The sequence below is a fragment of the Symsagittifera roscoffensis genome, chromosome 3 (genome assembly GCF_963678635.1).
Source record: "Symsagittifera roscoffensis chromosome 3, txSymRosc1.1, whole genome shotgun sequence".
NCBI lineage: Eukaryota > Metazoa > Xenacoelomorpha > Acoela > Convolutidae > Symsagittifera > Symsagittifera roscoffensis.
Window position 1 is genome coordinate 15,538,520 of NC_087064.1, and position 15,287 is coordinate 15,553,806.

A 15,287-nucleotide genomic window follows, 5' to 3' on the forward strand; every position below is an offset into this window, starting at 1 on the left:
ACAGAACATGCAAGTTGAAGCAGGGTTCAGCGAAATGAAGACTGCTGAGAGTCTGCAACAGAGTCATTTCTCCCCAGAAACTTACCATGGTGTTAGACTGGCAAGAAGCTTCTTCTCGCGTTCATGTTCTGAAGATATAGAGTTTTCAGCCGATTCGTCGTCCTTCATGTCGAAAGCTGCAGAGAGTTACGTGAAGAAGGCAAAAATTGCCTCTGAGTCAAGTCGTATCCAACATGAGATTTCAGCCGGTGCTTGTGAACCACAGGGAGTGTTCAAAAGGCATACGCTTGGTTTGCTCAACAAGAAAATCACTGATACCGACAAGGAGTTCAAAAAAGCTCAAAAGCTGGTCGAAGAGCTCCAGAAAAAGAAAGCTTAATTGTAACTAGAGAAAACAGCTGTTGTTGAACATGCCGATGCTATATCTGCAAATGTGATAAATAAAATGTTCTGAACAGTCACTTGTTTTTATTTTTCTTAAGAGAGACTCTGAAAATGGTAGGTCACGTTTTTATTTGACCGATTTGAATAACCTGATACCCGGCTTTTGCCGAAATATTATTTATACCGGTTTTACTTGTATAATGATATCTTTTGATGATCAAAGTCATTTGCTTACGTAAAAGCTAGTTACATCAGCTGATTGATGAATAATGGCAAACACCAGCCAAATTCTACAAGCCGCAACAAGAATGATAGCTGCTTCGATCTTATCAATCCTTTTGCAACTACGCACATCAATTCTACAAAAATTACGCCAAAATTACCGCAGATGATCAGCTTTCCTCGCTTTAATGACGAATTCTCAGGCTGGTTAAGCTTTATTGGTCAATTTCGATCAACTTTTCATGACAATTAGAAATTGTCACCGTTTCAGAACATGATGTATATCAAGATTTGTTCGACAAGCCATGCTTCTAAGCTTTCAATCACGCAAATGGCAACGACGGAAAATTAACTACGAAATAGCGCTTCACACGCTAAAGCAGACATTGAAAAATGATCAATTCATCCAGCAAGGGTCCATGATTTTTTTTGCAGTTCAAACGGAGATCTTTTCTCAGCTTCGCCAGCTACACTCAGTCTTCAATAAGACTTCGCAAAAAAAATATGGCACTCGAACATATTTTTTTGCTCAAATATCAGTGGACAACAATTTGTGGAATTTCTTTTCTTTGAAAATTTTGATCCAGACGGCATGGTAAACTGCAAATGATAGTACTCACGCTCTTGACACTCATCGACTCCAGGAATTCTTAGACCACAGAGTCACGTTTTTAGAGGTGATTCAAGGATCACATTCTAGACCTCACATACGTGAGCATAAGCAGCAGATGTGCTGAACAGAAAAAAAAAAGGACCTGATAAGAATGGCTTCTCCTTACCACAGAGTAAAATTTAACCTGCCAAAACAGACACCCGATTTGGCTGTGTGAGATTTGCAGATCGATCACACCCGATTTGGCAGATCACCTGATTTGGCAGATCGATCACATCATCAGAACGAAAGAATTTTGTGGCCAGCAATCAGATGTGCCTCAGCTAGTTGTCTGCCTGTCACGAAATCCAGCAGTGTCCTTCCTTACCTTTGTGTAAGACATGTCAACTGAAGCATCATACAAATCCACATGTTACTTGTAGCCAACCCAGTCTTCATCTCATAGCCACAAAAGATTCTTTTCTAATCAACCGAACTGGAATCCTTACAATTCCTCCCACAGCAATTGTCAAGGGTCGTTCTCAGCACAGTGAAGTTCACCACTTGAAAGCGCTCGATGACAATTGCCCTTAGACTAACGCCATCACTTTACAGGCAATGCACAGGCTTGGTATCAAACCAGCAGAAACTCCGGATTGGAAAACGGTTTTCAACTAGGAGAAGGTTGTCTTTGCCCATTGTCGGATGAATTTGATAATTCTACCAAAATCTGGTAACAATTTCTAACTTTTTTTTATCGTGTATAAGAAAACATCGCGGATGACGAGCATCCAAATAAAAAAATTACGAATCCGAGACGTCCGGAAAACTAGCTACTAACATTCAGCAGACCCAGGTTTGGACAAGCACAAAAAAATGATCTCTTGTGTGGACATTTTGTCTACACACAATTGTGAATTCGCGGAGTTCAAAGGAAGGCGCTATAGTGTTAACCGACACGAAGCTTGGTTGAACAGTCTGAGGTGTTTCTGATATCACAAAAGTGAAAACAATTGCTGCAGTATAGAGCCAACTTCTATGGCAACCAGTCGACAGCATTTGACAGATACTGATAAGTTGAAAAAATTCTTTAATCTTCAATATGCCAACAATCATGCAATGAGCTTGAATGCATCCGACATCTCAATCAGGCTAGGGTGGAGAAGCCATGGTGAGATTGCCCATTAGCGAATCACTGGGTAGCTACGAGAAAATTACCCATTATTGGTTGTCCGTCATTGGTCACAAAACGCGCAAAGCTTTCCAGCAATTCATTTCTAGCGAAAAAAATTTAGGCCAAAATCGTGCAGCCAAAAACCAATAAAACGATTTGTTCCGGCAATTTTTGACACTGGCCATATCAAAAAAACCTGTTTCAGGTCGCTTTCTGTCAGTCAAGAAGGACTTCATTATGCCTCTTCATGCACTTTGGACAGTTTTTAACAGATCAGCTGCAAATTCAATTGGAAACTCACTGAACGATTGTCTAGTATTTGGTCCCAAGCAACAGCCAGAGCTCTTTAACGTCTTTGTCTGATTCCACAAAAACGCATGATTTTTGGAAAAACAGAAACCTACATCAGCTTCACTGAAGGACAGAAGATGATCCAATTGAGAAATATCGAATGATTCGTTCCATCTACATGATAGCTTCTCGTAGCTATCACTCTTTACAAGTATTATTAGATACCGCTGAGAAAAGAGATGTTGAGCAGACCAAGCTAGCATTTTAAAAATCTTTCTTTGTGGACGACTATATCGGTGTGTCAGATACCGTGGAAAAGACCATTTGAATAAAACAGAGCATCACGAACGCTCCGGATATGGCATGCCTAATCTTCTGGTTGTGGGCAAGCTACAGCAAGGTTATCACAAAGAATAAACTGGGCAATTAGCATGAAAATAAAATATTCCTTGCAAAAAATGACATCAGCGTCAAAACTCTAGGACTCAAATTGCATCCGTTTCGAAATTGTTTCCAGTACCCGTGTTATGAGGAGCTCGAATCAATGACGACCCTGCTTTTTGGTATCGCAAACTTTATCAAGCCAGCCAAAGTCTCGGGTGTTGATTTTGAAGAAAATCCAGTTGCTGCCAAATGTCAAAATTGTAGCCAAGTTAAACACACCCAGAGGACAAAGAAGCAGGAAAAATCAAAAACCAGGACCCTACAAAACCACTAATCAAATTGTTTTCCACTAATCAAACTGTTTAGAACAAAATTTCACAAGTTTCCGAACCAAAATCTGATCAAATCCAGAAAATTGAAAAGTACCGAAAACAAAAACAAAGCGCAACCAAATGTTCACTGTCGCTTTCAGCTTGATTGCCCAAAAATGACTACGCCTAAATCAGTTTTTTTTTTTTTAAAAAAAACAATTTTTCAGGTCTCCAGATCGATTTAACCCAAAATGTGGCAAAACTTTGCAAAGACGCAAGAACCTAATTTTTTGGCTGGCCGCCAAGTCACGAAGATGATGGATGGTCTAAGATTGGTGGATGGCATGCAGCAGCGGATTGTCTAAAGAAGACAAACAATTCAGACGATTTTGCCCCCGAACATTTAATTCTCGAGGACTTTGATTCGCAATAGTCGCCTTGTTCAACTACACTGTTGACTGAGTTTCATTGTTGCTCGCTCTCGGCAGTTTTTTCGAATCAAACTAGTAAAGACTACGGCAAGAGCAAGGATAGGCAACTAGAGCACTTGCGTCAGGTTACACAGCAGAACAATAAACCAGCTTACCGAAATTAACTCTGTGTGAAAGTCAGTTCTTCGCCACCATTCTCTTATGTTGCGAACAATTTAGCCGGACCAATGTCGTACTAGAAACTGGATCAACTACTCAACTGTTTTGCAGTAGTTTTCCATTGATTTTCTACTGAAGCAATCCACCTAGTTAACTCAAAGTCCTGGGACACTGAAGAATTTTTGAAGGTCATGAGAAGGTTCCTTGCTTGACTAGGATGCCCCAAGCAGATCTTCTCCAATAATGGAACAAAATTTGCGAATCACGGATCGAAGTAAAAAGACTACTGCAAGACAAACTCAAGATAGACATCCCTGACTTAGGTATTAAATGGACTACAACACATGCAAGGGCTCCAAATTTTGGAGTTTAATGGAAAACTGCTATCAATTCAAGGCAATTCCTATAATACAATCAATATGCACTGGAGGAAATTTTGAACTAGATGCGATGTATACTGTGTTTTGTCAGATAGAAGCAATACTCAACTCAAGACCGATCACAACAATTTCGGATGATCCTAAAGACACTGTGCCGCTCAGTTCATTGATTCTGATAAATGGTTTATGGTCAAGTCAATTGCCATTTGTAGCTGATCCTACCATTGAAGAGCTTCATGAAGCTGAACAATGCCCGAGAAAATATTCAACTACTTGCACAGACTGATTGCAGAAATCTCAAAAAACAGAACTATTGAGTATCTAAATAGCCACTTTGCCACAAATCAGATAGAAGCAATACTCAATCAGAAAATCGTGTAGAAAAACAAAACTTGAAAAAAGAGATCTAGTTTAGCTAACTTATGGCCATAAAAAATTGTGGAGAATAAACATGCCAAAAACGCTAGTCTAGTGACGGTAGTGCAAGTTAAAACAGGGAATGGGAAGCTTGATATGCGACCGATTGTAAGATTTCGGAATTTCCTGATGCAAGACCAAGAAAGATACAAGAAAAAATTAAATAATTAACACAGAGGTGAAGCTGCGCATCGCAAATACTAGCGACAACACGACAAAAAAGCAGTTTTGTGAAGTGAAATGATAAATGAAAGAAATAAGCCTCGAATTAGTAAAACTTTGCTACGTATGGAGTCTTGGTGTTTCACGCGAATTGGAGTCTCTCGCCCTGCACTAACCTTGAAGCAAACAAAGCACGTTTTAATTAATAAAATAAATTGTTCACAGGAAAAATATAAAAAAGCATTTGATTTTTCCTATTATTTTTCAATTTCATTTAGCCGCAATTGGTAATAACTCATTTCAGTTTTTAATTTGATACAGTTGCTTTCAAGCGATCGCTATGTATTCAGTTATTGTAGTAATTGTTCCAAATTAGATCTATTTTTGAGATCCGATTAGAAATTACATGAAATTAGCAGAGCCCAATTTTGCAGAAGCTTGCTTTGACGAAGATTAGAGAGAGATTATTTTGAAAATCGATTCGAAAATTCTCGAAGATTTGTAGAAAGGCAGAAATCGTCGTTCTGTTAGGAATTTATAGCATTTAAATGTGAAAGTTGATGAATCCAGTGTCGAATATTACCATAGAAGTCGAGAATCTGTAGGTCGTACGGGCGGCCTTCCTTGTCCTCTCCTTGCAACATAATCCAACGGGATCCCTCCTCCCCATCTACATTACTGTCGTACTCCACAGCTGGAATTGGATCGCGAAAAGTGCAGATGTCCCCGCGGTTGTAATCGCTATCGCCCTAGAGAAAAAAAACGTGTCTGCGAGCAGTGATAATTATACTCCAAATTAAATGTAAATTGCAGATAAAAAATGTTCATTAGAATTTAAATGTATTGATAAAATATTATACTGTTCACTAAAATTATTTAAAATTTTTTGACAAATTTGCGCTTTTTTCCGAATTCTGCTATCTAATTCTTTTTTAGCAGCTACTTTTCATATAAAAATGTTCCATACTTCAAATAATTAAACTTTAGTAGTAACTAACAGTAAATTAACTTATACATATATTATTTCAAGCTCGAGTAGTACAAGTCAATCGTTTTTCTTTTAAAATGTTGCTCTGAGTTTAAAATTTTTCGTTTGAAATTTTCTTGGCTAGTTTTCCGATTTAAGTGAAATAAAATGTAAATAAACAAACATCCACATCACTGTCAGTGAGTTTAGAAAATCTGACACCAAGCTGGTTCTGACACCAAACTAATCTTCATTAGGCACAATCACAAATCAGTTATTATTGGAAAGATAAAACTACTTAGGACATAAAATCACAAACTTAACTTCGCGAAAACTTAAGTCTTCAGACAGGAACTGCTTGTGAGTTCGCTTAAGTTAAAAGACCTAAGTTAAATTAAGTTGTGAATGACTTAATGGTTCCAATGACAGTATTTTTATGAAACAATGCGCTGCACCTCCATGCGAAAGTCGCAGCTTCGGGTGTCGTCGGGTCTGTGTTCGTGATGTCTGTCACCCCAGTGTCCATCATCTTTTGATCCGTATCCGCTGTGAAACCCACAACCTCGCTCGCCATGATGATGTCCTAGTAATACAAGACAGAATGGGCTTGTACTTTACTTTATTTCAATTATTTAGAGTACCTAATTAATGAATGAATAAATTTTAGTTCACGCTCAATACGCTTATAACACTTTATAGATTTTTTTCTATTTACTGCTTAGGTCCATTCCCTGTGTTTTTTCATGTTGGGTTTTTTCCGAAGAATTTTAGGCGCCCCAAAAATGCTGATAGGGTGTCAAGTGAGGTATCATATTGAACCAGTGTCAGTCGAGGCTGGGATTTGAAGAAGGTCGTTTGAGAAAATTATCTGAGTGTGGAGTTTTTGACTATTCAGACCCTTAAAAGTTAGCTTAGAATGGACCAAAATCTTTTTGTATTTTAGAGCAATTGTTTTAATTTGACTCTTTTTCTATGTTTTATATCGCTCGCAATTGAAATGCTACAAAAGCGGGCTAATATTGGCAGGAAAAAAGGAAGAAAATTCCTAATATTTTGGACTTGGTATTTTTCTGTGTTTTTTTTTTTGGTGAAAAGTTAAGTCACACAGTAATCCTACTCGCACAGTAACTGGGAACCTTTTTTAAATAGTTTTAAGGTTTCAACTATCGCATAAAAACTTGCATCGCAAATGGTGCGTACCTCGTAACCTCTCAATCTCTGTTCCAGAATCAGACTAACGAACCTTTCCAGAAGCCTGCTCTCTTTCCCAGCTGGAATGCGAGTATGATCATGAAAATGACGGCGATCCCAGATAGCAGGCAGAATCCTCCAGTCTTCTTTTTCTTCATCTCTTTAAATTCGTCCTCCTCTTCAGTTTTCAAGGGTTCCTGAAGGTCGCATTTTTATCATCAATTTGTTTTAATTAACATATGTAAAATTTTTAAATTCTCACATCTTGTTTCGAAATTGCTCAGAAGTTTTCTTTACTGAGATAGGAAAAAATAATTTGTACTTGCTGAGATTTAAAATTTTAATTACTGATTTGTAGATATAAGGAAAAATGCTGGCTTAAAGGAACTTATTTCACGGTTGTAAAACCAAAATTGGGTTTTTTGCATCTTTTACCTTAAAATCGTAAGGGGGGGTGGGTAACGATATCTTTTTGAATGGCAAAATCATAATTTTTGAACGATTTGAGTGCTATAAGGTGTCTTATTCTCCCGGGACCTGGTGTTTCAAAGGACCACTCCATCATAGTAGTACCCTTCCAATTTCTGAATAACGTAAATTATGGAACCTGATCTAAACTATATTTTATGATTGGATAAATTAAATGTTTTACCAATGTAAAGTATTTAATATTAACCAATCATGATCCATCTAACTAACAACCCACTTATTTGTAAGTGCTGAAGTTACTTGTAATTTCAGCACCAGAGAGATTTGAATTTAACTTAGAAATTAGTTGGACTCTCCCGAGCACTTCAGCAGCCGCAATAAACCAGTATACCCTAGATCTATTGAGCCTAGCAGAGACTAGTTAAACAACCTGAGACTAGATAGTATAAGAGTAAGATTAGGATCGGTATTAGACTAAGAAGTTGCACGAATCTATCCGGCCGAAAATAAGATAGCGTGACGAGCAGACGGTGTACCCTATCCGAAATTACTCTATGAGTTATACACCCCAGACCTAACTCATCTGGTGCGACCATAAGTCTCGAACAAGACCTTACTAGATTAGAATTAACCAAAATTAGATTAGAAATTAGACAAAAACATTTACAAAATGTTATACGACAATAATTTAATTGAAATGTCTCTCCGACTCAATAGATCAGAGCCAATATTCCGAACCATAATAGAACTACCCGGAATTGGAAGAAGACATCGAACCAAAGACGACATACGACAAAGTAGAAACTTGCCGTATAGTTATATGATAGTTCGGCAAAAGCCAGAACAAACTTTTATATTTCGAATACTACTTGCAATGAATTTAGATTTCCATTTGCAAACATAAAACCTTGAAGTAAATCTTCAAAATCATTTCAGGCGCTAAACAAATTAATATTATACAATAACGATTGATAAAAAGATCTAAGATCGTTTTCCTAAAACTCTGCAGTATTATACAAAACATGTTTGAAGAATATTTATTGGAAAATAAAAATAAAAATTAGTAGCATGACAATAAATGGTTAGTAATCATAAATCATCCTGTTGTTCCAGCTTCATCACCTAAAACATAACAGCAATCATAAACCCACTAATATCATCAAAACACTAAATCTTTCCTTTACACAAATTTAAAACTTTATAAAAATTTAAAGTCACTTAATTTAAAATCAGATCATCAAGGCTTATCCTTGGATCTTAAATAATTTTCTACTTAATTAAATTTTAAATTTGATCATCAAGGCTTATCCTTGGATCAAACAGAACAACTTTGTTCTCCCCCACCCACTTAATTAGTGTCTAACGACCTCAAACGTCGATTCACTACCCAACCCTTTCTAAAAACCCAAGACTAATAGAAATTTTTAAACAAAACTAATCATTCAAATTAGGATAAACAGTGAAGAACTTCGGTTATTCATCCTTCACTTGACCCCTCCTCTTACCAGACCCAGGATAAATCTTAGACTTAGTAAGTTTAAAATAGTATCTAACGAACTACTCGCGTTCTAATTATACCTGAACCTTGTGGATCGATTTACTATTCTCCAACCCTTGAACACAATCACTACCCCTAAGTAAGATTAAGTAAGTTAACACCTTAGCTTATACTATTCACGAGAAAGTAAAAATCATTCTTCGGAATCGATATACTTTTCTCTCCAACCCTGAACAATTAGACCCAGGTTAAGCTAACCAAAAAATCGTAAGAACTAACAGTTTAAGTCAATAGAAATCATTTAACAACCTTTTGCATCCGTCATTCTAAACCTTATGTCATTTAAAAACCTAGGAAATAAACAAACAATCATTTTACACAATTGTGAAATAGATAACAAAAAATACGACCTTGTAATCACACCTCATACACAAACAGTTGGATACATTCGAACAAAACGACAAACACTAAAGAGAAAAATAATAACTAAACAAAGACAAATAACACGAAAAAGATTTTCAAAAAATCGAAACGCATTTTCAGAATCAGAAACCAACAGTTTAGACGAACTTTACAAATTAAAAGAATCAATAGATAAAAATTACCCACAACACGATCAATTATATTTTTCTGACTCAGAAACAACTTCAAATTCATCACAAAGAGGAAAAAGAAGAATAAAAAAGCAGTATAAACACAAACCAGTACATCTATACAATTGGAATCAACCAATTCGACACATTAATAATTACATATTAACAGTCATCGAACGAAAAAATGAGTTCAACGCACACCCCAGGTGACGAAACTCCAGATGATGATGAAATCTTTCCTTTTATAGTAGATGCAGATACTGATAGAGGACAACACATATTTTGTCAAAATTTACTCGTAAATTTATTTGAACCCGGAATCAGTCCATGTAAAACAGAGTTCCCCGATGTAAAAATCAAAAGACAAATCATAGATCACTATCTAAAAGATATATGCAACATAACACAACAGTATGGAATCTACTCTATAGAATTCACTTCCCCAAACCATAATAATAGAACATATACTATTCAAACAGACGACCTTGATTTAGAATTTTCAAAAGTTTTTTCAGAATATATAAAAAGCATCCAATACCATAACTCACAAAGAGCAAACTCCATTTTCACCAATGAAGTTTTCGCACTAATATATAGTTATATTTCGATATTAGAAAATGAACTCCCATTAACAAATGTCTCACCGACAGAAACATCTAAACATTTAAGAGTACGACATGAAATCACACTACTCTCTAGTTATTTAAACATTATTAAAGAAAATTTCACGAAAGACGACGTTTCACAACATACCAAACACGATTTACAAAAAATTTTAGCATGGTTCATAATAGATTATTTCACACACAATATTGATTTAATTGCACAAGCAAGAAAAAATTTTAGACCCCAAAATTCGAACGATGATACCGCTATCACAGAACAATCAGATTATGTTTGGGACCCCGAATGGTCTCATCCAGCATTTATAAGCTTCCCACAATCAATCTCAAGTCAAGCAATAAGTACAATATCTTACATAAGAGATTATGTAAGAGTAATACCATTAACAATTGATGCAACACCATTAAACTATAATACATTTTTACCCGATACACAAAATAATAGTTTAAACTCTACAGTCATACACAATGAAAACCTCAATGGAACTAGGAATCTTACTCAACAAGATATCCAGACACCATCACACTTCATAAATGAAGAAATTGTACACACAACAACTACACAACAAAGTATTTCACCAATACGCCCAAATTTAACAACACCAAGAAATACAAATCCTTCACAAACACAGGTAACCTTACAATCAACCGTTAAACCTTCGGTTGCCCCTAAATATTCACATATGGATTACCAAACATACAAACCCATGACAATACCATCAAAAACACGCAAAACATTCACTAGAAACAACTTTGCAGACCATAATTATAATTATACACATCCATCAAAAACAAATTATCAACCACAAAGGAATTTTAATCAATATACAAAACCTCGAAACTGGGATAACCCAACGGCCCAATATAATTCCACAAATTTTCAACCAAATCCTCCACAGGATCGCAGTGGAAATTACCCATTTTTTCAACAAAATAAAAATAAAAAACAAACATCTTATCAAATGGATTATTTATCCTCAGATGAAGATTTCTTACAACCAGATATATTTGCACCAAATACTCAAGAATATCGTAGACAAGGAATACAGAAAACACGTACAAATCATAGAAATTTTTCTCCACAATCAATAGATGCACAATATCAACAACCAATTCAACAACAAAATCCAATTAATACACAATCTTTTCAACCAATTCAACAACAAAATCCAATGACTACACACTCGTATCAACCATCACAAATGCAAAATGAAATACCACTCCCGTATTATCTTCAACAACATGAAATAACAAGAAACCAACTTTCAAATTTTTCTCAAATGCCAAATGCAGCTGAATCATTACAAATGACAATGAATCCATACCTTATGGGTGGATCATCAATAACATCAAACAAACCTTTAATGGTTTTCACAGGAACAGACCCTGAATACTCTGTAGAAGATTACTTAAATGCAGTAACAGCAAATTTGATTTTAAATATAGGACCTGAACCAATTAATACGCCACTACATCAAAACTGGATACATCGACGCACAGCGTTGATACAAACAACCTTAGATGGCGCAGCCCAAAAATGGTTTTCAGTACTACCTCAAGAAATAAAATCAAACTGGAAAAGATTTACACAAGAATTTTCAAAAATGTTTGACTCCGAAAGAAACAAACAACAACAAAGAGTTTTATGTAATGAAATTCGCAGATTACCAAACGAAACCATCAAACAAATAGCAGTAAGAATCGAAACACTAGTTCGAAAAACATATTCACTAAATACACACGACTATAAAAACACTAAGATGACAGAAATCTTAATGATGACCTTAACACCACAATTAAGGAAAATAGCAATAAAAAAGAGAGCATCCCATCCTTCTTCAATTCGAGAACCCGATTTAGATTTTAGAAAACTAGTAGACAAACTAGAACAAGCAGAAATCACGATGAAACTAGAAGAAACGGAGAATTTGAAATTACAATACGTTAACAAAATTGAAACGACTCCCACTAATATTAATAATATACAAGAATCAGAAACAGATCTCGTTGAAAAAATCACTGAAATACTCAATATTTACGAAAAGAACCCGAACTTTAAAGGCAAACCATCTTTCAAGAAATGGTGTAATTATTGCCGACGATACGGACATAGTATTTCCGAATGTAGACAAAAACAGCAAGATAGTCAAAATAAACCTCAAAAATACAAAGAACCAAATAAATCATTTTATCAATACATGAAAAAAGATCAAAATCTACCAAACAAAAATGTATACAGCAACAACAGTTCAGGAAAACCACTCCCGAACAATACAAGCTATACAAGAAATCAATCTCCATATAACTCAAGTTATAGAGGAAGATCACCAGAACGAAGGAACACGTATAATTCATCACAAAATCACTACAATAGACCGAATAGTCGAAATAACTACTCCAGATCAAATTCAAATACACAACGATTTGTTTCTAGATCTAATTCCCAATCAAGAAATAACTACTATCCAAACAACCAATCACGAAATTCATCATACAATAGGAATAGAAACTACTCCTATAATAGAAATAGAAGTTATTCAAACAATCGAAATCAGAATTACCCGAACAATCGATCAAGGAATAACTCATATAATAGATCGAACTATAACAGACAAAACAATAATTACCAAAACAGATCGCGAAATAATTCACAAAATCGACACCCAAGTTATAATAATCGTTATAGAAATTATTCCCAATCACCACACCGGAATAATAATCACTACAATAACTCTAATAATCGTCATAGAAGTAGTACACCTAAACATCAAAGACAAATCAATCAAGTACAAGCTAACCCAGAAACAACATCAGACCCCCCAGGTATTGATGACACAGTAACTGATACGTTACAACTTAATCAAATAAACTGTACATCATCAGATTCAGAAAGTGATACTGAAAACACTCTTGCTATCAATATGATAAAAGTCGAAAATGACTATGAATCTGTCATATATGAACAACCCTTTCCATCACACATATATGAAAATCAATCAGAATTTCTTCAAAATCATTACACTACACCCATTAATTCCACACCAACGACGCAAGAAACAAACGAGATTAACACTACAGATCAAACCAATAAAAATACCAAAACAAAATGCTTGAATACAAACCACATTTATCAAAATATACAAAAAGAACAACCCAAAGAAAAAATTTGGACAATACCATTTCTATTAGAAAGCCCAAGAAATAAAGAATTTCAACCACCAGACCTTGAAATAGATTTTTTAATTGATTCAGGAGCAGAATCAAACATAATAAACATTCCCACATGGAATGAAATAAAAACTTTACACCCAAAGCTAACACCTCTTGAAACCTCCAGTAAGTTAGCGACAGCACAAGGATCAACATTGATAAACTACGGAAAAATCCAATTATTTCTCCTCCCTACCAGAACAATGGAGCAAAGCAAACTTCTAAACAAGCCATTTAAACAAATATTCCATATTACTGATATTAAATATAACATCATTGGTATACCATTTATTTCAAAGTATATACCAACAATTAACATACTAAATAGTAAAATATTAATCAAAGATAAATATACAAAAACAAAAGAAACATCATTAACATTTTTTCAAAGATTAAATAAACAACCACCATTCTTTTCAAAATTTTATCCGATATTTAATCAACAAAGAAAACACCTGAAACCACTATCAGGAAACATCTATAATTTTTCAATAAAACAAGTTCATCAATATGATAAAGAACAAAACAAACAAAAATTTTATATGTCAGATTTTGAATTCAAACCTATTCATAAATTTTTCAAAATTACAATCTCTTCAATAAAATATTTGAAAAATTCGAATTCAGATATTATTTCCTTACATGTTTATAACAACACACCTTACCAAGTAACATTACCTTTAGGACTTTTAGGATATTGTGAAACTAACGCTACAATATCACCAATACACGAAAAAGCCTATCGCGTAAATAATATACTCCAATTACTAGATATTTGCCAATCTACAATTCTTAATGAAGAATTATCTATAAATAATATAATAAGTAACGAAAACAGAAATACGGATTATTTCACAAAAACTCCATATTTCAAACCTACATTCAACATCAGTAACTACACAGAGGACCAACAGAAATTTTTAACAATGTTTAATTTCCAACATTCACAAATAACACAAGACGAATTCGAAAAATTAGCCAAACAGCTAATTAAATATTCATCAGTCTATGCAACATCAAAATTCGATGTTGGCAAAATCAGTTCATCACTACATCTCCCATTAAAACCAGACGCAGTTTTCAAAAAACAAAGAGCAAGTAAAGTACCAATTCACTTACATGATAAAGTAAACAGATTACTCGATATTTTAGAACAGTACAATATTATATCACCAGTTAATAAAGAAGAACAACCAAAAGGCAACACATTCATCAACCCCGTTATCATTCTAGCTAAAGGAGAATCATTAAAAATCGTTCTCGATGCTAGATACCTCAATTCACTCATAGATGAATCAAAATGTAATTGGCCCATTGAACCAATACAAGTTATTTTAACAAAAATAAACGGCAAATACTTCACAACCGCCGACATGAATAGTGCATACAATCAAATGCCACTAGATGAACAATCACGACGTTTAACACAATTTGTTATCGGAAACCAACAATATGAATTCAACCGCTTATTCTATGGAATATCCATAGGACCAGCAGCATTTTCAGCCTTTATGAGCAAAATTTTTAGACCACTAATACTCAAGAAAAACGCAATCACCTATTTAGACGATGTTTTTATGCAATCACAATCAAAAGACGAAATGTTCAAAGTTTTAGAAACATATCACCAAATACTTCAGAATGAAAATCTGAAGGCCGCCCCCGATAAATCACATTTCTTTTTGACAAGAGTTAAATTCTTAGGACATAACATAGAAAGAAAAACAATCACTCCACTGAAATCACGCATTGACGCTATTCAAAAACTTCAACCACCAACAAATAAAAAGAAAATCCAAGAGTTCCTTGGAATGTTAAACTTTTTAAGTAAATATGTTTATAAAATGCAATTATATCTACGACCATTTT

General features: G+C 34.8%; 1 protein-coding gene across 1 annotated transcript in view; it reads right to left on the bottom strand.

Moving 5' to 3' along the window:
- The window catches only part of LOC134842103 (uncharacterized), a 35,053-nt gene that overhangs the window by 6,874 nt on the left and 12,892 nt on the right, over positions 1–15,287 (bottom strand). The window contains exons 3-5 of the mRNA XM_063858286.1: positions 7,118–7,262; positions 6,330–6,457; positions 5,491–5,656 (exon numbers count right to left, since the gene is read on the bottom strand). Coding sequence (XP_063714356.1) covers positions 5,491–5,656; positions 6,330–6,457; positions 7,118–7,262 — 439 coding nt within the window. The remainder of the gene's footprint in view (positions 1–5,490; positions 5,657–6,329; positions 6,458–7,117; positions 7,263–15,287) is intronic.